Source organism: Thermobia domestica, chromosome 12 (genome assembly GCF_964235325.1).
Source record: "Thermobia domestica chromosome 12, izTheDome1.hap1.1, whole genome shotgun sequence".
Lineage (NCBI taxonomy): Eukaryota > Metazoa > Arthropoda > Insecta > Zygentoma > Lepismatidae > Thermobia > Thermobia domestica.
This window is the reverse complement of record NC_137465.1, coordinates 54,568,879-54,596,614: the sequence shown is the minus strand read 5'-3', so window position 1 is coordinate 54,596,614 and position 27,736 is coordinate 54,568,879. Positions and strand designations below refer to the sequence as shown.

Sequence of the window (27,736 nt, the reverse complement as noted above, 5' to 3'; positions counted from 1 at the left end):
CTGGGTTTCCTTCATTCACACCAGGCGAATGCCGGGGTGGTATTTAACATAATGGTCCCAGGCCGCTTCCTTCCTTCCCTTTCATCGGATAGTGTACTCGCCGAGGGACGTCATCCTTCATATACGTGACGGGCTAAATTACTTTAGATGCCGACAGCCCAAAATCTAATTCCTATTCCTAAACCTTGAATGTGTTCGTGGTTACATGTTATTATTGTTAAAAGAAAGAAAGAAAAAAAAGGAACTTGGATTGCTGAACTATTGTTTCTACTGTACATGAACAAGGACATATGCCATGATATACCACTACAACTACACAGTTCTTTCATCATTCCATATTGTAGTTACAATCAACGAACAGATTGAGCTCCTTCGTGGCTAAGCGGTTAGCGTACGCGACTTTTGGCGTGGGAGATCCGGGTTCAATTCCCGGCGGGAGCTCATGTGGTTCGGATTCTACGTTAATCAGTAGATCCACGTCTCATATAGCCTCGCTGCTGAACAGGACGTTAAACTCAAAATCAATTCAATTCAACGAACAGATTTCAGTTGATCAACCCTAGTACAGTCTCATGTAATAAATACATAAGTAAAATATTTTAAATTAATTAGTACTATCTTTAGCAATACAGAAAGGTTAGTACTAATATTATTGGTAATATGTATTCCTTTCGCCCTATTAGTAATTAAAATATTTTCCATTCCTTTCTTTAATCCATCTTTAGCTACAGGTATAATGTTCTGCTATGTAATCTTAAGCATCCAGTAATCGTTACAAAATGAAATGAAGTGAAATCTTCCAGTTTAACGTCCCATGATTATGCCCGTTATGCTAAGAGAAACACATTTTCAAGGCAGATGAGTGATGATAGAGTAATTGGTGAAATGAGCATGTGGGAGGAAACAATAGTACCCTGAGAAATCCCACAGATATATATTGCTCGCCACAAACTTACTCGATCCCCCTACACGCGAGAGGTACGCATTCTACCACTGAGCCACCACGGTGCCCCTCGGTATTAGTTAGGAATAATGCCAAAGGTCAAACGGCTAAACGAAAGAATAGTCTTAATATTTGATATAAAACACGTAAATGCCCGTTTAAATATTCTAAAAATCTTATTAAATCTTTCTCTAATTTTGTTAAAAGTAATGAGAAATCCGTGTTCTGTAGGTAAGAGATTAAATTGAGCGATAAAGATGTGTAAGTAGAATAGAGAAAAATATGCATTGCGATGTTAGAAGTAATGAACAGCTATCTTAGAATTAATAACGTTTTTTCTAGTTGATATTTTTGTACAGGATTAGAGTTGAACAATTGTGTACTGTCTGAGTGTTCCGTCCGAAGGCAGGTTCAAGCTTGTTTATTTAACGTAACTAGATAGTAGAACGGGAAGGTTGCATCTGAAGGCAGGTTCAAGCTTATTTATTTGACGTTGACGTAACTAGTTAGTAGAACGTGGTAGGTTGCAGAGTATTCTCGGACAACCATTCAGAGATGCAGATCGGGTGTATAAAGTCCGGAGACATAAACAGGTCGGATCCAAGGAAGATTATGTGATCAACGAAAAAGTCTTTCAAAATTGAATTGATGCACTGGTCATATCTGCCGGTGCCCAGTTTTGTTGGAACCAGCCTTTTATCTTTAAAGTTAATTGAATTGGCCTAGAAATGGTTCCTGAATTGAGTGGTATAAATGTTCTTTATTTTGTATAAGTAATACTTTTACTGTATCGTAACACTGTCACTTTAAATTTGTTATTGCATGTTTCTTACGTCTTATAGTTTATTTAATATTATTATGTTATGAATTTTCTAATAGGTGAAGAAACCAAGTTAACTTATTGTTTTTGGAAAGTAGTTAATGATGGTAATAGTACTAATCAATTATGATATTTTTGTCACCATAGAATGAAATTTTGATTTTTATATTTGCAGGTGAAACTAAGCACGGGAGATGTGAGCAAATACGTAATTCGAACTCAGCCAAGTGATAATTGTTTATCAACTCTAGAAACAGCAGCGGAAGCATTGACAATTCTCGAAAATCGTCCTGATATTCGTGAAGCATTGCTTCAACCACTACAAGCACTCTGTAACTTCCAGTTGCATCATGGAGCCGTATGCCATCAGAGTAAGGAGTTTTTGGTACAGTGTGATGCATATAATAAACCAGTTGGTCGAAGGACTCGTAAAGTGCTGAAAGTTCCAGAAAAGAGGATAAAAGAAGATAGATGATGACTATATTCAAAATTAATATTATATAACAGGTAATTTGCTAATATAATTGAGTAAAAATACCTCTACGCCAAATGTAAAACAGGGTGCGCCATAAGTCAGTTAACTGGAAATACTTGAGTCATTTTATGGAAATAGAAAAGACTCCTAGTCTGTATTTCTGTTTTCCTTCCCTTTCTTTCTTAATAATCTGAAAAATGCGAGCTTCCTTAATGAGACATTATTTTGACAAATATGTATATGCAACCAGTGGTGTAATCCGTTCACGGGCCACTTCGATATGATTTGATGTGATTTCCAGTCGAATATCCCTTTCAGCAACGAAGCTGCGTATTTGAGACGTTGACCCCCTCTTTCACGTGGAATCCGAACTACATTGGTAAAACACTGATTGATCTCTAGTGGTGCAAAGGGTCCCCAGTTCGATGTCAGACAATGAGTTTGTGGTTGACAGATCGAGTAATTGATTTTTCTCGATAGGTTCTTTTTTCTTTTTTTCATTTTCATACCGCCAATTCCTTCGTAGTCATTAATTAGATTTTACCACACAACATAATCGTACGAAACTATCTCCACGCTAGCACTAGGCTACTGAAAAGCTAAAATTGCCAGATATAAGATCACCCAAATTTCATTGAACACATTAAAATTAAACTACTGGTATTGTTGATTATGTAGTCCTGGTTACATGCTTCTCAAAACTGTGAACTCTGTGGGGAAAACTTGAATAGTTAATGGCTTACGGCCCATCCTGTACATTGATTTATATGTAGTTATGTTAAAAGCATTGACACTATATACTAAAGAAAGTAGTTGTGACTGAGCGAGTTACGTAGATATCTTTGAGACGTACATGTTCTTGTTCTTGTTTCGTGACAACATTTAAACGCTGAAGAAGCATGATTCAAAATTCATGAAACCGCCGGCTTTCTTGAATTGTCAACTTCATTAGCGCGGTAAAATTTACGTCTAGGAACAGTTAAAGGGTAGTTGAGACTGGGAATAATTTGCAAAATATTTATGAACAGAAAAGAAAATTAATTACCTGAAAACATCCTGTTAGATGCATGGTTGACAAAAAAAGCCTTTTGTAATAAAAACCAAAACCAATGGTTTATTTGTTTTAAATAACTTTTTTTTTTTTTTTTATTTATATTAAATAATTGATTTGAAGTTTAGTTGAGTACTAAGTATAGGGTACTTCTTTCACATAGAGGAATAGTAGATGCAGACTTAGTATTGTAATTCCTTTTCTGACAGTAGTGTGACAGACATTCTTTTTCTGCCGAAATGAAAGAATAGAGTTTAGGAGGAATATTTTTAATGTGTATAATTTTACGTTTATTCGTGTCTGATGAAACTTTCCAAGCACTGACTTGTGGCGGCATTGACAAATATAAAACTAGTATATACGTGAAATTAATGATGTAGAGAATAGATGATTGATAGTATCCAACACAAGTATGATAGATCAATCAAGTATGGTCCCAGCTTCTTTATTATGTCCTCCTCCTTCTAATGTTATATCGCAACTACTACTGACTTCGGAAAGCGAAGTAGTTTTCATTCATGATTCGAGCTGAGGTCATGGACTTCTGTACTCATGGTGAAATCGTAAGTACGTGTACCTATAAACATACTTCTTTCATCGTATTTGTCAATGCATGAACTTACACAATGACTTGTGAAAGGTAGATAATTTCAGTGCTTGGAAACTATTTCAAAGACGGAATTACATTGCAGTTTTTACAGATAGAGAGTTCATTAATTAATCCCAATTGAGTGTTGAAATGTCCAAAGTTTCCTTTCACTATTCTTTGCAAGCCATTTGAACAGTAATGGACAAAAAATAATTACAGATAAAAGTTTAATATTTATGTTTAATAGCATCCGTAACAGTATTTCATTTCAACTCAACTAGTTAGTCAACCGTACAGTATATGCCATGCATGCAACAAGCTGTCAACTTCATGCTTGTTGAAAACTTGAACAAATATACTAGCGTAGCTGCCTTTTCAGTTCCTAAACGGTTTCTTAGCAATCCTTGAACAAAGAAAAAAGCCTTTCAACGTCAGCTTTAGACGCTTGTACACTTAGTAACTGTTCAATAACGGGGAAAAAAAAAAAAAACTTCATTGTTATTTGTCTTTTTTGAGATTTGTTGCTCACTGATGTTTCAGTTAATGAGAAAGGGGAAAGAAATAGTGAATTGTGTGGGAGTGATACTGGTATGATTGAAGTGGCGCAATCGAGTGCGGGTCCGAGTTCGTCTTTGTCGGATCGAGACACAATAGGGGCAAGTGACGCAAAGAAACCAAAGTGTACAAAAAGTAAAGTTAAGAGTCGTCCGTACAAATTTAATTCTTTCTGGCTTCATATGCCTCAATTTAAAAATTGGTTGGCCGAGAGTGAGGGGGGTCGTGCTGTGTGCAAAGTTTGCGACGCTAAAATCATATCGCACAAGGCAGCTATTCTCAGGGATAGCAAGTCGGAGAAACATAAGGAAAGATTGAAAGATTTGACGGAAACACGAAACCTTACTCATTCAGTTCTTTCGTAAACTGAAAAACATGTGCAAAGAGCAGAGATAAAGTTAGCCGGTCTATTAGCGGCAAATAACTTGCCTTTGTTGTTAATGGATACGCTTGGTCTATTGTGTGCCGATCTTTTCCTAGACTTAGACATTGCGAAAGCAGAAGCGCTTATGAGGAATGCACTCAGTAAATCGTTTCAGGAAAAACTGCACGAGGGACTTAGTCAAGATGGTGCTTATTTTTCACTCATTATGGATGAAACTACAGACCGAAGTGTAAAGAAACAATGCGCTCTTACTGTTATATATTTTGATGAAGTCACTTTCAAAGTAAAAACTAGGTTTTTAGATTTAGTAGAGTTGCCATCAAGTGGTGCGGAAGACCTATACAATTACTTAAGAAGCTGTTTAGTTTCAAAGGGTATTCCATTTGCAAACTTAGTTGGTTTCTCAGCCGATACCACAAATGTGATGGTGGGAGAACATCATTCTGTTTTGTCGCTTCTTAGGAAATAATTCCCGCATATCGTCTGCGTAAAATGTATATGCCGTCTAATCCATTTGGCAGCATCCAAGGCATGTCTCAAACTACCTCGGTCTGTGGAAGACTTCTTGCGAAATTTAGGAGCGGATTTCAGTAGAAGTTCCGGTAAGCAACACAAGTTCAAAGAATTTCAAAAATTGTTTGGCATCGCAATGCATAAAATTTTGTCCCCAGCAACTACACGTTGGCTTTCTTTAAAAGCTTGTGTCGATAGAGTATTAGAGCAGTACACAGCTCTAAAACATTATTTACGAGAAATGTGCTTTCAAGACCCGTCAAAAACTACAGAAGAGATGCTAAGAACAATGGAGAATCCATTTACGGAAGCATATCTGGAGTTTATGGCCTATGTTCTTGGGCTGTTGACGAAATTTAATACATTGTTCCAGTCTGAAACCCCTTTATTACACAAGCTAAAACCAGAACTGAGGAGATTATTAAGAAATTTGTGTAGCAACTTTTCGGATGTGGAATGTATTCGAAACTTGTCGAAAATCGAAGATTTAGATCATTGAAACCCGCAAAAATTTAAGCCAGCACTGTTGTATCTGGACGTTCAGGCACAGGAAAGTCTTGAGAAGATGAGATGTGATGCTAATTTACCGAAACAAGAAATGAAGATCTTTCTGAACTCCTGCTTCAGCTTTTATTCGGAATTAGTAACTGAAATTAAGAAAAGTTTCAATCATGTTCTTCGTGATCCTCTCTTTGAACAAATTTCAGTGGTGCACCCCGAAATAGCACAATCTTTCACAATCAAATCAATGAGCACAGTTTTCCGACGATTTCCATATTTGAGTAATATCACAAACGCACGAGTTGTTGACCAGGAATGGCGTGAACATGCTTTCCTTGGTTTCATCAAACACGGGTTGACAACTTCTCTGTCGACTGAGGAGTATTGGCAGAAAGTTTTCCGTTTGAAGAATGCTGCTGGAGTGCCACTCTTCCAAATTTTGAAAAATATTTATAAAGCTACTTATGGTTTCGCCATTCTCCAATGCGTCGGTAGAAAGAGTTTTCAGTACTCTTAAAAATATCAAGACGAGCCACCGATACAAATTGAAGAATGAGACACTGGCAGCACTCATCCACTCCAAAGAAGGAATTAAAGAAGAGGGCGGGTGTATTGCTTTCAATCCCGATGAAAATATGATGTAGTCATCTTTGTGGAAGTGATTTCAGGTGAAAATTAAGATTAGATTTACCATTTACCAATAGTACTTTTTGTTAGCTCTTTTATTTTTCAAGATAGATTGACGGGCAAAAAGTACAGTAGATTTAAGCAACAAAAACTAACTCTTTTTTTCGAGTTCTCATTGCAAACTCTGATCCGCCTTTAAATGTATAGACTTGAACTTAGAGTCATTACGTTCGGGTCATTCCATATCAACTCAACACATCGTTTTATACTGACCCTTCACGATTTTGATGATTTTTACGTCACATGAAGATATCATAGCAAGATTGAAAAATACCAAATTTCAGCCTTCTAGGTTGATTAATTTTCGAAATTTACAATTTTGGTTAAAAAAAAAGCATATATTAGCTTTTTTAATTTGATATATCTCGGCTCCTAATTAACGTACCGAACTAAGACTTACGTCATTGTAAAGCCATTGCTTTAAACTTTTTATAGATATATAAATCAATTGCGCATACTAAAAAGAATTTTCGAAGATTCGAATTTCTCGAAAAATGACGATTTTAAATTTGTGAAAATAAATTTATATGTAGGTTAGGCCTTTAAAAAGATGCGGTCAAAATATAATTTTGAGACCTAATGGGGTCGAGAGATACAGACTTCGAAGGAAACTAACTTGTGTGAATAAAGAAAAGTCTTATGATTTGTATAGTATTCACTAAACTTATCTTGCGCGATAACATTTGGCAATTATTCAAACTCAACTGTAGCGCATCTATAAGCAAAGACTTACCTCTAGCCAAAGTCTTTTGAAGAGATGTATTCGTGGAAAGCTCATTTAGTTCTTTTGACGTCATCTTCAGGAATACGATAAACACGAGTAGTAGGTGTCACTGGGCTCACTTTGCATAAAATGTCTCATGGCTGAACCCACAATACGCGTCCATCTTATTTGGATTTAAAAGAAAAAAAAAGTGATGGTTCAGCATAGTGCAGAAATGTTACCTTCACCTGGCCATCTTCTCGATTAGTAGTGATAACATGTCCGAGCCACCAATTTCCTTCGTAAACTGTAGTCACATATCCATGAATTTCACTTAATGGAAGCGTCCTGGATGTCAGTAGGTGGTGTATGCTGGATGTTGAAGAAAAGAAGGGCATAGTCACTACAGACGTTCTATCATGGCACGGGGAACAAAGGCATGGAATCTTCATGTCTCTGGAATTCCGTGAATACATTCGAAACTTTTTTTAAAGAAATTAATCAGTCGCAGCATATTCTGAGTAACAAATATGAACTCAACCCTTGAGATACTCTTCTTTGCCCAATCATAAAGTTGGGCCGCGGTGGCTCAGTGGTAGAGCGTTCACCTCTGGTACTTGGGGTCCCTTGTTTGATCCCAGATCGCGCCAAGTGGACTTTGTGGTAGTGTGCGTGGGCTTTCTGGGGATTGTCCCGTTTCCCTCCACTGTCTTCATTCCATTCATTTCTCACCATCACCGTCTCCTTTAGCCTAGCCGTCATAACTGTAGAATGTAAAACTCAAAGATTTCATTTCACTTTTCCAATCAATAAGTTGTATGGTTACAAGATTTGATCTGAGAATGAGCACTGGAGGCTTGCTTTTCTTGCCAGTCTCTTCACAGTGCCTCCTATACCATTGCATGGGCCTTTACCACGGGCTGTGGCAAAAAAAAAAAAAAAAGTGCCACTCAGCCTGTCTTTCGAAGTCTTGTTGGTGTAAGCATAAGTTTAGAAAGTTATTACAGTTTTTATACTGTGCAGTTGAACCATCCGAAAAGTAGAAAATTTTCTCAGGGGCAGTACTATGTTTGTTTCGAAGGAATTCTACAAGCTTCTGAAAAGAGTAGAATGCCACAATATTGTGCTCAAGGCGTCAGATATTATAATCAAGTTATAGTGGTCATTTTGTTTCCTTTTCGCTGATAAATGACGAAGGGGTGGTGGACTGTAGCTTGCTTGGTATTCCAGTGAAATGAGTGAGCCTCACAATCTATGCCGTGCCGAGGCTATGTGAGGCTGAGGTAGGATTTAATAAGAATGAATAATAATTATATCTAAGAATAGTCCTCTCTTTCTAAGATATTTTGTTGACTCTAAAAGTAGCATTGTATAATACATCTATTTACAACCTATTTGCAGACACAGCTTACATATAACACTTGAAATAAATAAATTATATACATAATTTCCTGTTAACAGTTCACAAATGCAATGAAGAATATATTGTAAAATTCTCTCAGTTTATGTAAGGTAGAGCAATTATTGTACACGGGAATTTGGACTTTCCCATCACCTTTTATTATAATCTTCTTAAATACATAAATATATTACAATAAGTAGTTTCTCTAATAATTTTAGGTAAGGAAGTTGAAGGAACCCAATGACAAGGCATCGTAGGGCTTTTGTAGGTGAGGTTCCTCTCTTTGAGCGGGCGTCGTGAGAGGCTAAGGTAAACCCAATGGACGGGCGCCTTAGGGCTCTAGGTGGTTTGATCAACCTGGATAGATAGATGCTTGTTGAGGCGTGCTCCTTTTATCCTAAAATGTCGGCTACCTTCGGTGATCTCAGTCTTGCCGACTGCTGGCGATTGTGGGCGACTCCTCTTCGGTACTGTCGTCTGCGTTGCATTTGTTTACTGTCAACATGTGTAGTATACACATGGTTTTCGCATGATATGAAGACATGCGGAACCTTACAATATTGTATGTTTGCATTCGATTAATCATTATCACTATCGGACGTGCGCTGAGGAAGTTCAGAATCCGAAGTCAAATTCTCATCTGATTCGGTTATATTATCATCATCATCACTGTCAGTGCCAAGTTCAATTACAAAATTATCTACGGTATCCTCCATTAGCTCTTCTTTCTCCCAGAACCGCTGCTCCACGCTAATCACGTGTTTGTACCCCTTCCAGTTCTCCGGTGTCATAGACTTCAGAGCATCTCTGGTCACTTCTTCCAATCTAGTCAAAGGCAAATCCCCTGTTGGATTATTTTCTCTAACAATTCGTTTGATTTTTGCCCAAGATAGTTCAATAGCATTAAGTTCATACTGTTAGTTATGACCATTGATCTTCAATAATTCATCAATCCGATATATTTTGTGGCTTATGTTGTTCTATCAGCTGATGTAGTTCAAACTTCATATTTTGGGAAAAGGGAACTTGGTTGTCTTGAAGCCAGTTTATCAGCTCCTGTTTCACAACATACTTTGAGGGTGGTTTGTTAATTTATATGTTGTTGTAGGGAGCATTATCAAGAACAATGGCACTTCCTTTAGGAAGATTCGGAACAAGTTTTTCTGTAACCCATTTCTCAAAATTAAGTAGTTCATTTGTCCGTGGTGCTCGGCATGTCTTTATTCTCATTCACTTTGTGTATCAATCTTGTTACTTCGCGTTTGAGGAGAGTTCTCTTACCGATGAGTTCTATTTTGTTATAATTCTGCACAATTAATAATTATTACATCACTTTGAAATGAAAGTACTGCGAAAGTACCACAAGTTCTCACACCATACACATCAGCTAGCACAACTGGAATAAAATCCGGTCGGTTAGGACCATCTTATATATATATATTCGTGGACTGTATTATTGTAAACACCAAGTTCAAAATGCACAATATGAATATTTATTCTATTTAGAATCACTCAACTAAATACACAATTTGCTTTGCACAAGCATCTACAATATTGCGTGTCATGCAGTCACACACGCCACGTTGACACTAACAATTATTAATCATCCATCGTTGCCAGATATAAAGAACAAAAGAATAATGAAGTGCGACCGAACACGTGGTAGTTCCCAGAAGCCCTTCCTGCTCTAAACCTTAAACTTATACCATCAATAAACCCGCTGCTTGCTCAAGCATTCACTAAAATCAACCGGTTCGAAGAACTTGGGTTTGAAGACACACCGTGTAAAATTTCACTGTGCCGGCATTTCCAAAATGTCAAATTGTTGTCTTCCCAACTTCCGTTTATGTAACAATATTTCTATTTTGTGACACGTAATTTCTAATGGCCCTCAAATACCTTCCCCTCCAATTCACAATATTTGGACGCTCGGTGAGAATCTTCCTATTACTCTTACATCTTTTCCCATTGAAACACCTTACTGTAAAGCAACCGTCGTAAAGTGTGAACCTTCCACGGGAAATCAATTTTTTCTTGATGGCTGACAGTACTTTAGGCGCACTTGGAACAGTTTTCTTCTGCAAATAGAAGTCTTGTATAATATCGCGTATAACCCACCTGTCAAATTCATCACAATGAAACCTAAACTGTTCCGTTTTGGGTTTTCTTACCTGGAGTTGTGAGTGATGATTCACCAGCCTCCAGTCTCTTTTTTCCGTATGTTCGTTACACTTCGCACAGAGATCCCTGTATACGTGGACACACGCAAATTAGGCTGTGATAACAAATGCTTTAGTTTTTTTCTCCTTCGCTTCTTCGTCGAACTGCACTATGACCTTCCTTATTATGTCTTTAGCTTCGCTGCGTATAGTTTGCCCTCTCTTACGCTGTGAAGCCATTGTCAAATGAATAATAAGCAACAGAACCTCAAACAAATAACCAAATCACACTAACTTTTTAGAATGACATTCATGTGGCAATTTTCTATCCCTGGCAACGCTGACATATAGAAGAACGGAAAGAGAGTGTCGCAAGAGCCAGGCAGAACCCCCACTGTTGCCAACTCTTACTGACAAAATGTCGCTAAATTCAGGTCCAAAAGTCGCTAGAAAGTCGCTAAAACAGATATTTATCGAATTTAAACCTAAAAAGAATGTTTCTCTGGAACAATATAAAGTAAACTTGTATACATAGGCTAAACATAATCAATAAAGGCAGAGACCACGTGAAATGACTTACCTATTCGAAAAGCTATACTGTCTCCTCTTCTACTGCTACCGATGTTGAAGGCTGGGATGTCACAGTAGACGACGGCTGCGAGTACGCTGCTTTGACTCCAATTTTTTTAATGACAGCCTCTGGTATCTCATAGGAATGACAGCTCTTCCCAGAGATTCTAAGTGAATTTCGAACTTGAAGTATAGCCGACACAATTTCCACTTTCAACCGATTTCTCAGTTTGGTTTCTTAAATATTTAATGGGCTAAAAAGTCTTTCAACCTCAGCGTTTGAATGAGGAAGAGATAGCACTGCCATAGCGAAATTAGCTAAATCTTGAAATGAATTAACCCCCGCTGAATCTCTGTACTCATAGACCTCCACCCAAAAGTCAAGTGTTGTCGCAGTATTTTTCCACTTAATCACAGTCAGATTGCGCCACTGGTTTTCGATGTTACCTATTTCCAATGGGGAACAACCCATCTCTTCCACTAAATCGGTGATTGGATTTTTAACGACATTCAAACAATTATTTACAGAGAGCTGTGACATTTTTTGTAAGAGTTGAAAATTAGTAGGGAGCCTGTGTTTCAATTCTCTAACCAGTTTATTTGTAAAATCTACGGATCGTTTACGTACAGTTTCAATTGTTTGGTTTGAACCCATTGACTCTGCCAGTTTTTCAAATTCATATCCTAAGTAGGGTTTGGGGTCAACAAAATTATCTATTTCGCACGTGTTAGACAGAGGGTCTACCTCGGCTGTTGGATTTAAAATCTTTCTGCTTGTGAAATGTATAAGATTAGTTAAGTCATCAAGCAGTCGTGTAGGATCAACGTTTTCAGCTTCAAATGATTTGGTTGTCTTTTGCACCTCGCTGAGAACACTTTTCAGATAAATTAGATATAATTTATTGGACACATCTGAGTACATCTGAAATAACATTTCAGCCGTATAGCAGCTTTCAGCGGATCGAACCACTTCCAAGTGCAACTTCAACTCCTCCCATTGCTGCAAAATGCGGCGAACGGCCGGTTCTAGAGATATCCACCTGACATCACACACTTTTAAAATTTTCTGTGGTTCTTTATCGTTAATCGTAACATAAATATCCCGGTACATATTTTGCCTTTTAGTAGAGTGGGCAAACCAGTTATAAGTTTCACGCACTAAAAATTCAATGTTTCGAGGCAAAGTGTCCTTAGTTGCATGCGACACTGCCAATTGTAATGAGTGACACACACATCTTATCAGAACTAAATGGGGAAGATTTAATTCTCTTTTTAGAATTTCGAAAACACCATTGATAACACCAGTGTTAACGCTTGCATTATCAGCTTTTAAACCTAACAGTTTGGACGGATTCAATTTGAGATTGTGTAGAAGTGATATAATTGTCTCTGTGATTACTTGTGCAGTGGCATTTCTTAATTCTAACAAAGCCAAAAACCTAGATACTACTCGTTTTAAACTAACACTGAAGTATCGTATAATTACCCCCAAAAGTTTTGTCACCGAGATGTCCGTTGACTCATCCAATTATAAGGCTGTAACCCTGTGCACCAACGTCAAGTACCAAATTCTCGAGAAAATATGGTGCCAGAACATTTTTCAAAATGTCTGTACATTTTGTTCTATGTATGTGTAAGTCTTTTGCTGTGTCACTATCGTGGAAGGTGTTCGTACAAAGTTCGGACAAATGGTCAACAGTTAATATTGAACAATGTTCAGCAATGAATAAAGCGAGCCTACCTTCAGCTGCGTGTGTTTTCAAACTTTCTTTCCTAAATGAAATTTTTTGCTGTTTATGCGAGATAAAAGGATCGGATCTTAACTTGTTTCTTTGTTTCCGAATGTTTTTTTCAGATCAGTAGCCTTTGCATAAATCTCACTTTTGCAGTAGACACAGAACGCTTTTGATCGATCGGAATCAACTGGCTGCAACCATTCATACTGTTTCTCCCATTCTTTTCGATAATGTTGTTGGTATTGGGGTTTACCCATGCTTAATTAAAGAACACCACACAGAATACACTTTAATTTATCAGTTACACAGCACTATGCACTATACACTAGACACTTCAACTAGATATATTCAAAATATTTACACGCAAATAATATTCACTCGCTCTATCCCGACCCGAGAACTGCGAAGTTTCAATTGAGTGGTTGCGTTGTCAGGTGACACAATCCACCGGGAATTTCCCGAATTTTTCACACATTCGTAGGGCTATGTATGCAGGTGGCGATTCGATGTCATGGACCACACGGGTTGTTCCCGAATTTTGCGCTCACGTTCGTTTTATTCATCAATCTTGAGGCAATCGCTCATCATGTATATTAATTTTTCTTAAAAGCAAAATCGCTTTAAAAAATTCGCGTTTTGTCGCCAAGACACTTCAAAAGTCGCTGAATAAGTCGTTAGTTGCTTTCGTAAAAATTTTGTCGCCAGACGCCTTTGCAAATCTGCTAGATTTAGTGACAAGTCGCTAAGATTGGCAACAGTGAGACCCCTCCCCCTCTACCTCAGCCTCCGCTGGTAAACAAGTCAGCTCCCTACAATACTGTATGTCCATATTGAGCAGCGATTTTGTCAATGACATATGTGGGGAACTGGGGTTTGTATCTTCGAACGAATTGCAGTAATTAATTTTTTTTTTTCTTTTCAAATCGTCTCAAACGTCCAAGTTGTGTTGAATGAGCCAACGAATAATGTCACCTTTTCTTGTGGCCATAGTCGGAGCTTTGTCAGCAATAACTGAGTGGTATTTTGCATTATTCATTACAGTAATAGATGACGTGTGTAGGTCGGGGAGAAGAGATTCCTGAAACTATTTAAGAAATTTGGTTTGGTTCGTTTCTTCATGATATTCTCCTGTTTTCTTCGATGTGAAGAGAAGGGAACAGTTTGGGAAGAACCCAAAAGACGTACCGGCATGAAGAAGTATAATTCTTCCCGCTTTACCTAACGGCAATCCCATTGTGCCCTGAAGCGTGTTGTCGGTCCATCCTTCACTGACACTGTGGTTCACCCCGTTTCATCAAGCCACCCGGTTCACCCCGTTTTATATTATCGAAATAATGTTTTAATATTTCTCGAAGAAATCTACATCGGCACGCAGAAACGTCCGGCTTTTCCATTAGAAGTCTTCTTCCATTTATTTTCTTATATGAAAACTCCAGTTTTTAACAACAGTATACAAGGATGTTTTGCTTCCTTGAAAAAATTCGGCTTCTTGGAGCGACGCGTGTAACTTCTGGATAGTGGAGTGCTCCTCCTTTTGATGATAAGAGTAAATATGTCGCCTTATAGCGTCTTTTTAGACAGTATCCAAATTTGTCGTTACTTACTTTTCTCTTCTTGCCTGGAATTTCTAATTTTGAAGACCTTGATTGCTTTTCTTCATTTTCGAACTTTTCTTTGCCAGTTTTCACAACAGTACATTTATTTATTTTTACAGCAGTGGCAGTCCTGAAGCACTTTATTTACTGGGATCCTTATTGTGCTTCTCCTGTTCGAAATAGTCCCGAACTGAGCAAATAATTTCCCTTGATTGTTCTTTAATAGAAATACCTTTTCCTCAAAGGTTCTTTCTTTCAGAAAAATGTGTTGTCGGCCGTTTAGCAGGGAGAATGTCCTCCAGTGCACTGGATATTATTTAAAATATGTATTCGTTATATACACAAATAAACACACAACACATACACTAGAACATGATATATAGAACAAAAGAGCTCACATATACAAATATACAGAATTGTATACGAAAATGCACGCGAATATAAACAAGTATACTGAATCTAAAAATCACTTCCACGTACAAAGAAACGAAAGACTCCATGAGAATAGCTTCTTTCCTTCTGAAAACACGTGTTTACCAGCGGCAATATTGGAGTGTTAAGGTTTGTTGCCAAGGAAACCCTCCATCTACTGTTGCTAAAATGATGTTTTCGATTCGACCCTCGCTGAGTGACCGCAATAACTATGTGACGTATATTCCCTTCTTCAAAACAAATCTGCACATGCTTTTGAGCTGTCAATTTGTTTCTAGTTTTGTAACGACTTTAGTTAGATGAAGAATTATATAATTCATAAATATACATTGATAAAATTTTACTTTGATATAAAAGAATGATTGTCATAAAAATGACCAGTTTCAATATATATACCGGAAAAGGTATGCATAATACCGAAGTCCTCGCATGCTTCTCCGGGGAAATGAATTATTTCTGGACGTGGTTTAAATAATGAAGCACTACAATTATATAAGTATCTCACTAGTAACACTGTCCACTGTTGCACTAGGCTGTAGTTACTATGATTGTCTATTTTTGTCTCGGATGATAAATTGTTAAATTATTTGCACAGAGAAATATGCACTAAAATTTATAATATTTTGTTTAGCACAGGATGTCATTCCATAGCATTGTTTCATAATTGCCGGTAAATAGTCGATTTCTCGAAGTACGCGACACGATTCACAGGGACGCAAGTATCGACTACGTTCCTTTACATAGTATGATAGATGCCAGTCACTGTGTCAGTTTCAGTGAAATAAATACAGATTCTACCGTATAATTCTGATATGAAAATTAAGGAGATATTCTGTTCATTCCTACTGCTGCACTGTAGTGTGTCTCTTCTGCAGATAACTACTAGGATACACAGTGCTTAGTAGCGCGAACAAAGAACCACCAAAATCTCTACTTGACTGCAGATAACCGTATACTCGGCTCCAGAAAACTATCTAGTCACCCTTTGCTCTGCCTAGCAGGATTTTTTGTCTTCCTCTCAATGTGTAGAAATACCGAAACTCACTCTTAAGATAATGGTTTTCAGGTGTAATCTTTCCCAGCTACCAGCGTTGTGGGTAGTCGGAGACTGTACTTACCTAGAACAATTCAGTTGTAGTACTCTGTTTACACACAAATTTTGAATTTATATGATAACAGAGCAAAATTAAGTGGTGGTGGACCTCTTTCTGTGGTCTTTTCTGAACAAAACAATATATAACGCTCTATATAATAGTTAACAGATAAAGTGAAAACAGTTAAATAAGCAAACAATCGTTACAAAAACAAGCCAGTATAAGAGATTTTCTTCTCACTGCTGCCATCTATGTAAACATGGAGGATTGACAGCAACAGGCTCATCTGCTCTTGGTTACTACCGTTGAAAGGTAACAATGTTTTTAACAAATATCATGATAGTACGTAAGAAAATATAACATATTAATAAAATTACTAAATCCTAAACACAACTTACATACAAGAACTATTACACGGGAAACAGTACATGTATAATAATAGCATCATTTTCCTCTTGGTAGAGTAGAAACCCACCAGGTGTTTTAAACACTGCTCTTTCCCATAGCAGAATCCGCATGAAAGGTTTGATATGTTACTTTAGAGAAATTAAAATGTAAAACACTGTTTCGTAGGGAGACGCGGTAAAATACAAATTTAGGCCAGTTCGGGATAATTCCAAGAGTAATTTTGTTCGATGCTACTGAATCTATGTATTTTTGCTGTAACTGTTACTTAAATAACAATAGTAATTTCAAACGATAGTAATTTGTCTACCAAGCAAAAATTATAGGCTCGCTATAGTTTTGGTTGAAAGCCCAAGCTACGAAGAGATGAAAAATATTTTTTAAAATGTGTGAATATACAGTAGTTTGTGAGAGAATTTTGGTATTCAGCTGGAAGCTTTGTAAACACTACTCGAAACAATGCCCTATGCGCGACTTCTTGGTGATATGAGGGAAATGGTACCAACCATACACTAATCTTGAAATCTCTTCTTTTTCCTTCATTGTAGTGGACGTTAAGAAGTCTAGTTTTCTACAAAACATCCGAAGTGCTGTGCTCAGAATCTTAGAAAAAAATCTCGGTGTTCTTATACTAAAGCATAAGAGTATAGGCTTTCCATGGTTCTTTTAATTTACAAATTGACGAGTTAGATACCTTTAGACATATAGGACCTTATGCAGAATCATTTTGACACGTGATTAGTGCCGTACTAAAGAGTTCGACTAACATATGTTTCCTACAGTAGTCAGGCCTTTAGTGTGACGCTAATCACATGTCTAAACGGCTCTGCATAAGGCCCTAAGAGTTCACTGATCTCCTAACCTAATTGTTTCTCTGCTCTAATGACATGAGATCTTAGTATTCATTGGGGTTGAAGAAAACTTGAGTACCATCTGTATTTGAGCCGTTCAAATGCCAAACCGATTAACTCCATCAAACGAGATTTTTCAGTAGAGAGCATTTTAGTAATTTAGATACAGTGGACCTTATGCAGAGTCGTTCTGACGCGTGATTAATGCTATACTAAAGAGTTCGACCAAATATGTTTCCTGCAGTAGTCAGACTTTCAGTATGACGCTAATCATTCTTCAAAACGACTCTGCATAGGGCGGTATGTGTTTAAGTGAGAGTGGCCAGAACGTTTACGCGTTCTAGTGGCAAATTGTTAAACTATCGAGTTAATCGATTTTGCCACTTTAAAGAATGTATGTTTTCCAAGTCAAAAATGTGGAGAACTAAAAAAAGAACAAAAAGTGGAGTTAATCGGTTTGGCTTCTGAACGCCTAATGATAGTCTGACGTTGAATGACCTCATTATGCATATAAGTAACAATTAATTAGATCAAATAGGTAAAATAATCATAAGTAAACATTAATATTCATAAACTAAATTTCATTAATGTCCAGTTTCATATGCAAATTATAATTAATTGTGTGAACTCAGGTAGGAAAATCTGCTGACAACACCAGGTTCTAACTGTCGTGTGCTGATTCCAACTTTCGAATAAATTCGAAACTGGTCCAAATTTTGTCCAACTTCCGGAAGTTCAATTTCAGTTGGCAGCCTTTTTAGTTTCAATGGAAAATAATAATAATAATAATAATAATAATAATAAAAGGAAACTTTCCTTTCATTATTATTATTATTATTATTTTTATGCATGCAGATCAATTTTTTTAATAGTAAGATAATTTCGAAGTGGGGAATTCATGTCTACTGAATAAGTTTCTTAATTCTGCTAGTCACATTTCTTTTTTCTATACTTAATATGAGATACATTACATCTACTACTAACTTGATAAATCTGTTCTGCAAGTGGTCCATACAATTACTCTTGTAAGTGGTCTAATGGTTGTCAACGTTCCTGCTCGATTTAAGTATTATTACATATTTTCTAAGGCGTTTTCAAATAGTTGTTAATATTGCGATAATTAAGTATATAGATCTATTTTTGGTTTTCTAACCTGTTCATTTCTAAAGGAGGGAAAAAGTCCCGTTCCCTTCATAGTCTGTGTGCAGTACCAGTTCTTTTTTCTGATTTCAAACTTAAATCTAATTTCTTCCTCTTGATCTGTCTTTTCCAGAGCTCAAAGACAACGCCCTACTGAAGAAATTCTTCCAAATGTTCGTCCTCATTTGGAATGGGTGTGTTGACCCAAAATGAGTGTACATATAATGTGCAGTTGTTTTTTGTATACTTTTGTATAATATCATTTATTTTCATATATACTCGTGTTTTGAAAATTCCAGTCCCATGAAGGAAGTAATCGAATCAAACTACAAAGCTGGGTGCTAACATAAGTATGATAAAAATTGCAGAATTATGGCAATGATGCATACCTGATCACAGCGGCGCCCTCTAATATATATATATATATATATATATATATATATATATATATATATATATATATATATATATATATATATATATATATATAAAGACGACTTCTGTTGAGACATTCTGTGTGACATCGTCAACGAGCTGTACCCACTGATACATAAGTTATTGTAATTCGCCAACAACAACAGGAACCATAGAAATACATTACGTAGTTGGAACGGAGCGCATGGTCGTTCTGCGTGAACAAGGATTTTCGTACAGAGACATTTGTCTTTGTAGGGGACATAATACTGCAACAGTTATGCTGGTAAACTCAATGGATGGTTACAGAACTGCGCAATATGACCTCATCACGGACGGAATCGCATGTGTATGACATCGATTGCTTTGAATTTGTTTTTAAGTGTTATCTTAATACTTAAAAGAAGTATTGCAGGAGTACAGCAATTTGGTGTGCAAAGATTACATGCGAATATTCCCGTTGCAGCGACTTCCTTTGATCTGGTCCATCGCCGCGTCAGGCGGATGAATACATACTGGCGTGCCGAAATGGCAGCATGTGTTTTTAAATAAGATCCGCTTTAATTTAGACTACCATAATAGTCGCAAATCCATGAACTGTATGAAGCACGAAAAACTAGCTTTAAAGCATGGTAGTTTGCTCTGCTAACCCTATATTTCCCTACTAAAGCTGGTATAGTACAGCAAACTGTTACTGAAAAATCGTAGAAAAACAATGAAATTTGTCTCATATGAATAAGGAGAGTTTCTTCCAGAGTTTGAAAGAGTTAAACGATATCGTGGTAAGAATCACTTCTCAGGCTATATTGTTATGCATCTTTCTGAACAAACGACATGCATTTAAGGCGTCATTGTGTATCATCGGCAATATCGGTTGCTGCGAATAGTGGGTATTCTCAACAACAAATGCAAGAATTGTAGAGAGAGAAACAAGTTATTATTCCATCTTCAACAATTTCATATGTTCCAACAACCAATGCCTGACTGTTGCCAGTAGATTTCAAGCTTTCTTTGTGATGTCATAATGCTCATTATTTGTTTTTGACGTAGTCGTTCCGCGCAGTTTTGTGCGTTTGCCTCATGTGGCTGGTTACAATGTAAACAGTTTGGTGGGTTAGAACAGTTATCCTAGTATGTAATTCACTATATGTCGACATTTTATATGTTGATCCTTGCACATGAGAGGCCATACCTTCAGCATTTTGTACATTGGCGGAATGTATGACTACCGGTAATTTGTGGTACTGTAATGCGATGTCTAGTGGTAAGGTTTGAGACCCGAATGTTTTGACTATCGTCTGTGTAGGTTTCTTTGTACCATCAGGCAGAGATAATTTCTCTGTCCGATTCTATATCTCTAGATAAGTCCTGTAAGGGAATATCAACTTAAACACCTTTAACTAGACATACACTAGATATTGCGTGATTTGGAATGTACGCTTGCCATTGTTTGGTAGTTGAAATTTCATGATCGAGGAATGCGTTTGCTTCATGTGCTGAAAGGAATGAAATTTTCATGAGATAACGACCTATTTTTTAAAATTTTATAATGCCTGGAATGTCTGCAAGATATAAACACCGACTAATTGCCATTGGATGAGTGGGTCCTGTCTCATTTATTTTAAGAAATACAAAATAGGAGGGTTTGTGACTATATTCACTATTGTCGGTTCAGAGTTGATGTGTGCCGTGGTCGACTTCCTGGCTATCGAATTATCTTCTACATATCTCCCATCGAATTTGTCTAGGATATGATCTCTCAGTATCAAATCCGTCAAGCCAGTATCGACGAACTGTGGATTTGGACAGTAGCAGCCTGGAAGGCGAATACATTCATGGCCTCTTTGATTGATGCCACAGCGTATAGAAGCTACTGTAATTCGTGGAGGCTTTACCAAATACTGAATTATTATTCTTAATGTGTTTTTTGTGGTCAGAAACTAAAATCGTTTACTTACATCATGTACTAATGTATTATTCCTTCATGGTGCTGCAGTTTTCGTAAACATAAGTGTATAAAAAATCTAAATAGTAAGCTTTTCCTTTTCCTATTGTCATCTTGGTCTGTGGTGGATTCTATTAAAAGAATTTTCCAGAAAACGTGTGTTTAATTTTAGTAAATAAACAAAATGTCATCTGTTAAATCTCATGTTTATAGTAGAAAGAATTTTATTTGAATATATGGTAGGTCACAAACTCATGTTACATTATACTGTGGAATCCAATTGTGTCAGTTTATATAATCTTTTCTTTTACTTACCTTTTTTCTTTCTTTTAAGTTTCTTTTTTTACTTCCTAGGTTATACAGGGTGTTTCAAAAAGAATGACCTGATTTTGAAAATCCCATATGTATTGATAAAAATATACTACAAAAGTGGGATAAATTGCAAAATACTCACAAAATCTTCAAATTTTAGCTATGCTATTACAAATGCTCTGTGTTCACCAGCGGCAGCACGAACAACTAGAGGATAGCTAAATTCGTTATAAATTGTACACAATGCATCTTTGTTTACAGCAATTATGGCGAATGTTATTCCGTTCTTCACTTTTTCTGTGTCACGAGGTAAAGGGAGGATGAACACACTATTCTTCACATATCCCAAGAAAAAATCGCATGGGGTCATAGCTGGCGACCTTGGAGCCAAGAATGTAGGGCAGTGTCTCGGGGTCCCATGCGCCCTATCCAACGTTGAGGCAGAGTGTGATTGAGAAACTGACGTACGTTGTTGTGCCAGTGTGGTAGAACTGCTTTCTGTTGAAAAATAATCATCGGAGCCCTCCTGAAGTTGCGAAAATAGCGAATTCTGCAGCATTTGAAGATAGCTCATTCCAGTCACTGTGTTTTCCTAAACAAAGAAGGGGCCGTATACTTTTTCACGAGAAAGGGCAAAAAACGTTCACTTTAGATGAGTTTCTTTCGTGCTCAATAATGTCATGAGGGTTCTGGAGTCCCCATATGCGCACGCTATGTCGGTTTACTTTACTGCTAACATGAAATGTTGCTTCTCACTGAAAATTAACCGTGTTAAAAATGTATCGTCTTCCATGTCCTTCTAGCAGAGCATTGCAGAAGTCATCCCGTTTCCTTTGTTTCACCAATCCGAAAAGCTTGCACTAATTGCAGTCTGTATGGTTTATAGACCAAGTGACGCCTGAACACTCGCCATAAAGTCGTATGAGGCATTGCCAGTTCTCTGCGAGTAGACTTTCTCGGACTCCATTCAAACGTTTGGCGAATTGTTTCCACCATTTCATCGGAAGTGTGAGGCTGACTTGGACTCTTACCTTTGCACAAGCATCTTGTCTCTTCAAATTGGCGATACTAACGGCGAATGTTTTGGGGTGCAGGTAGATCAATGCCAAAACGCCGACGAAAAGCATGCTGGACCGAAATCACTGACTCAGTCTTTGCAAACTGCAGCTTACAAAACGCCTTGTGTTGAGCAGACGCCATCTTGCTTTTGACTGACTGTAAACTGAAAAGACGCATTGACTGACATCTAACGACGATTTTCTGAAACTAGGCCACACCCATTCAAACAACACTCATTTCCTTGCCGGCACGTCCCATATTCCGTAATTACTATCGTCAAAAATCAGGTCATTCTTTTTGAAGCACGGTGTATTATTCTATTTTCTGGTGGAGCAGTTAGCGACTGTTCTATGCTAATTTGGCGATCTCTCCTTTGGGTTTTTTGAAACTTGCCTTCAGCGGTGCTTTTAAGGTTTTCAGTTCCTCCTTATCTTTCGTATTTAGTATTCCCATAACCACTAATTTCCTTTTGCTGCATATTTTTGCATTGATATATCTTTACATATTTTAGCGTATTACGTATTGTAAAATTCTGTCTTTGTGGATAGAGCTAAAAGATGGTACAGGGGAATTTGCACTTTCCCAAACACTTTTTTTTTCTTCTTGTACACAATAATTATTACAGATAAAATGTAAGTTTCTCTAGATATCGTGATGGTTTCGTGGTGAATTAGTAGGACGACAAATGATGATGAATTTTAGGGCGACAGAAACCAAGGCTCTTGCGGCCAAGGTGTAGGAGGTAGGTATTTAGAGACCAGGCGTCCTAGAGAGTGGTAAGGATAAGGGAGCTCCCAGAGACTAAGCATCTTAGAAAGTGGAGGTGATCATCAATCGGTGGAGATAGATGCCTTTTGCGGTGTTCCAGCTCCATTAATCCAGAAATGTTGCTGATGTCTGAATCTTCGTCACGTGCCGATCGTTGGCAATGGTTGATGACATCTTTGTGGTTGTCTGAAGTGTGTTTACAGCCAGTACGTGGTGTTGGGAGCACGTATAGAACCTTGCAGCATATTTTACACCTTTGTCACCAATTGCTCTATTGTTTACAGTAATTGAAGACCTGAATGGCGAAACATTCCAAGAACAGCGAAGTATTTTTTTTTTCAGGAGAAATAAACGTTATACTTGGCATGTTATTATTCAGCTAAAATTACTTGGTATTAATGTTTGAATTGGACTTATTATGATGTTATAATGAGTTGGGTGTAATATTACACAAGTGAATATCTATATAAGAGAAATACAATAAAGTGGACTTGGGATGACTTGCAATTCAGGCTCTTAACTACATTTCTTGATTGATAAAAGTTTATTAGTTGTTTCCCCCGCTCTGTTTACTTCGCTTTCTTGATTATTATGCTTTGGTATCAGCCAATGCTCCTACCTCAATGACATTGTGAAATAAGTGTCAAACATAAAGGTAGCTTGATCATTGAAGAAAGTATCATGGCCTTATGGTATGATGGATGTGTTGAGAAAATATCATAGAGGGAGTTAAGAAGAAATTTCAGAACTGATGAAAGATTACAATTGTATAGGTTTAATAGAAAGTTAATTACTGAGCTTGTGCTTAATAACAAACGTACTCTTTATTTATCCGAACTTGATATTTTAAGTAGGCCCGATTTCTGCACCAAAGCGAGGGGACACGGTAGCTCAGTGGTACTCACCTCTGGTTCAAGAGGTCCCGGGTTCGCTTCCCGGCCTCGCCATGTGAGTTTGTGGTGGACAACATTGTGCTCCTGTCTGATATGGCCTGAGCTGCTAAAAAGGGACGTTACACCCACATCAATTTAATTTTTTGCACCAAAGCGAAGTGTTTCGGTACCTTTTCCGCCAAAGATACGAAGCGTACGTGAAGGAAATAACGAAGTTCGCTCACATAAACCCAGTGTGCGAATTAACGGGGTGGATCAGAAGGATTTCTCCCCTTCTTGTGCTGGATGATAAGTTTTTGATGTCCACATGTTATCTTCTTTGAAGTACAATGTCCCTTAGTTCGCACACTGCATAAACCAGATTTAGAGAGTGAAGCGAGTTAATTGTGAGACCACCTGAAGCTACCTAAAAACCAGAAGCTCTCAAGTCACATAATAATAATAATAATAATAATAATAATAATAATAATAATAATAATAATAATAATAATAATAATAATGGGTTGCCCTGTAGCTCAGTCGGTAGAGTGACCGACTATCAATCTTCATCTTTTAATTTCATTTTCAGGGGCTAGGAGCTATGCAGACACGGGACCCTGTGGAGGGCCAGTGTGAAAGGACGCTGGTGCTCCCAAATTATGTCAATGAAATAGGATAATTACTAATTAATATTCAAAATTTTAATTAATGTCGGTAGAGCAAAGAATAGGACTTCTAATTTCCAATAAATATAAATATTTTGAAGAATTTAACAGTTAAACTAATAGGACTCAGATGGAGTTTAAATTTTGATTAATCTCATTTAGCCGAACAAAATTAAATGGATTGAATTTTAGTCTCAGGGTCTTTTCCTTTGGTTTTACTTCTTGCAATGGAATGCCGAACATGCCACATACAAGCTATAGCAAAAGATAAAGACAAAGTCATAAACTGCTAATACCTCTGCAAGTCCTGCTGCCTGAAAAGAAAGAAACATGTTCAAATGATGTATCACATACCTTGTTATCTCCTTAGGGTAGAGAGATGTGCAATCCAAATCCATTTCGACAAAAATTTTAATGAAGCACCAAACAAAATTTTATAGATTCACAAGCACTATTTTTTTTTTTTTAAGAACAGGCTCACTGAATATACACTCGCAAATTAATAATAAAAAAAAATAAATTTTGATTTACGTTTCCGGAAATTGTAATAAATAATTAGTTTGTGCACTAAATTATAATCCTGAATTTCTTCTTACTCCCCGAAGGCCTTGTTCTTCCCAAACAAGGCTACCACGATCCTGTCCAATGCAGAACTTGCCTCTTCCAATTGGCAACCCAACTAATTGTCTTCATTTAATAACATCATTTAATCTCCCTTTTGCTGGATTCAAACACTAGCTAACAAATAAAATGCTGGTAACGGTTCTGTTAACTACAGTTAATGCAACAGCTTTGATAACCTTTAGTAATTGTCTTTGTGAATAAAACATCACATCCTCTATCTCCACTTAACTGAATATAAAGTAAATTAATATTCTGTCGAATCACAAAGTTTATTTTTTTCACTCAAACTTAATATTAACTATATTCCGAAGGCATAGTTCTGGAATTATTTCTAAAGTTTCAACTTACACAGCCGTTAAAATACTTTTATAACATTGTTCGTAGAACTATTCACAGCTTGCCACTAATTATACGACTTGTAAAGATTTTATATATATATATATATATATATATATATATATATATATATTTATTTATTTATTTATTTATTTATTTATTTATTTATTTATTTTAAACTGCCTATTAACAACACTAATACATTATCCTGATCTCTCGTCAGACTAACATTCTTAGTAATTCTCCTAATAGGCCTTTATGCGTGCTGAGAAATTTTAATTCGCTTGTCAGCAGTCTTTATGTCTTTTCAGTTTACGATATAATACTAAACAGTTTTATTCTGAACGCCATCAGCTAACTAAACTGTCCACGTATTCTATTATCTGTTAATAATCTTAACTACTCGAAACTCTTAAAAATTTCTACGGAGTTTTTCTCCGGTATTAGAATAAATCACATAATGATAATCATTGAGGTATTTCTTCGTGGAACTATTCACAGCTTGAAATTAAACGAACACTTCCTTGCTCAGCAGAATATATGTTGTCTCTTTCAAACTGGCAGTATACTACACATGGAAGCGATGTTGTATATCCGCGAACTTGCAATCAACTAACTCTTCCTTGTCCCCTGCAATATATTTACAAACACCCAAAAACTAAGAAAAGGATAGGCTCGCATCGAGCTACCCGCAATTTTTATGACGGGGTGAAGAGACCAAAGGGGTTATTATCTCTGGCGACAGAATGTCTGAAAACACAACTATACACTATTTTCATTTATGCTGGCTATAATTTACGTTGTTGTGTTAATCAAGATTGACAACACTACAGAGCAAACTTCAGGCTTTTCGCTGATATCTGATACATTATATCTACATTTTGTTAAGATTACTAATTTTGCTATTAATTCTGTTTGTAACTCTGAAAATAACTGTTAGCAGACCGACTGCTCCTACCACATGTCCTTGTCAGTCATTGACCTCTGACGGCCAAATTCAAAACTAAACTACCCCATACATTCTCTTGTACAGAGTCTGTAAATGAACGTTTACATGTATAATACTTCAAATTTATAGAAATATCATTGATTGGTATATGCATACATATGATATATTATACAAACATCATGTAAAAATAGTAAATACAAACTGACATACACATTACCTAATAACTAACACAATCTTTTGGAAATAACTGTCTGCTACGAGAGAGAACACACGTGATTATGTTTACTTCAGTTACAACTAACAGGTTCCACCCCTATTCAGTGCAACAATAAACAAACAGATATTGATTGAAACAAGCGTTGCTATGTGAATGAAACATAACTCGCATAGGTGAGACTGAACATTACTAGAATTTTAATATATATTTTCAAGTAAACATAATAATGATATGAGATGACTGGAAGCTTTCACTGGCTACGGGGGTGATGAAATAGTTCCTTTTGAATCGTTCGAACCGAACAAAAAAAAAAAAAAAAAAAAAAAAAAAAAAAAAAAAAAAAAAAAAAAAACCTAAAATTATAGGTCGGACCTCGGCTGTCGGGGACTTGGACGCGTAGCTCCTACATAGTGCGAGAAACGGTAAAATACATTTTATTTCACACCTTTTGTTACTTGTGTTTTCACAGCAAACTACGAAAAATTCGAGAGCTTGGAATACAAAAGATCTTGCAGTCTGAATGTCGTTCAGGACGACATGTAAACCATCGTTTCAAACCATTGCTGGGTTTAGATTTTCTTTATATCCTTTCCTCTCATAGAAAAAGTAAACTGAAATTTCTTCTAATCATATATTTTCCATTTGTGAATAGATACGCTGCTATCCACAACTTGTTTCTATTATTATTATTATTATTATTATTATTATTATTATTATTATAAAGAAATGCATCTTCTGTGTATAGGAAAATTTCGCTGTATACAAAATCAACGAAAGAAGAACTTAGGACTATGAATAGCTATTCACGATATTTGAAATTAATTCACAAAGATAATAATTAATTAATAAAATATAACATATATATATTTATTACCAAATTTAGTCATCCCCTTTTCATTATGCAAACAAATATACAACTACATTTAAAGAAATTAATATGTAAATCTTAAATTATTCAAGAAAAATTTT

At 36.6% G+C, this 27,736-nt stretch overlaps 1 protein-coding gene across 2 annotated transcripts in view; it reads left to right on the top strand.

The window, feature by feature from the left end:
* Dtwd2 (DTW domain containing 2) overlaps positions 1-27,126 on the top strand; it is an 82,468-nt gene extending 55,342 nt beyond the window's left edge. For both annotated transcript variants that reach the window (XM_081733685.1, XM_081733686.1), the window contains 2 exons: positions 1,939-2,270; positions 18,740-27,126. In XM_081733685.1, coding sequence (XP_081589811.1) covers positions 1,939-2,238 — 300 coding nt within the window. In that variant the 3' untranslated portion in view covers positions 2,239-2,270; positions 18,740-27,126. The remainder of the gene's footprint in view (positions 1-1,938; positions 2,271-18,739) is intronic.
* The last annotated feature ends 610 nt before the right edge of the window (positions 27,127-27,736 follow it).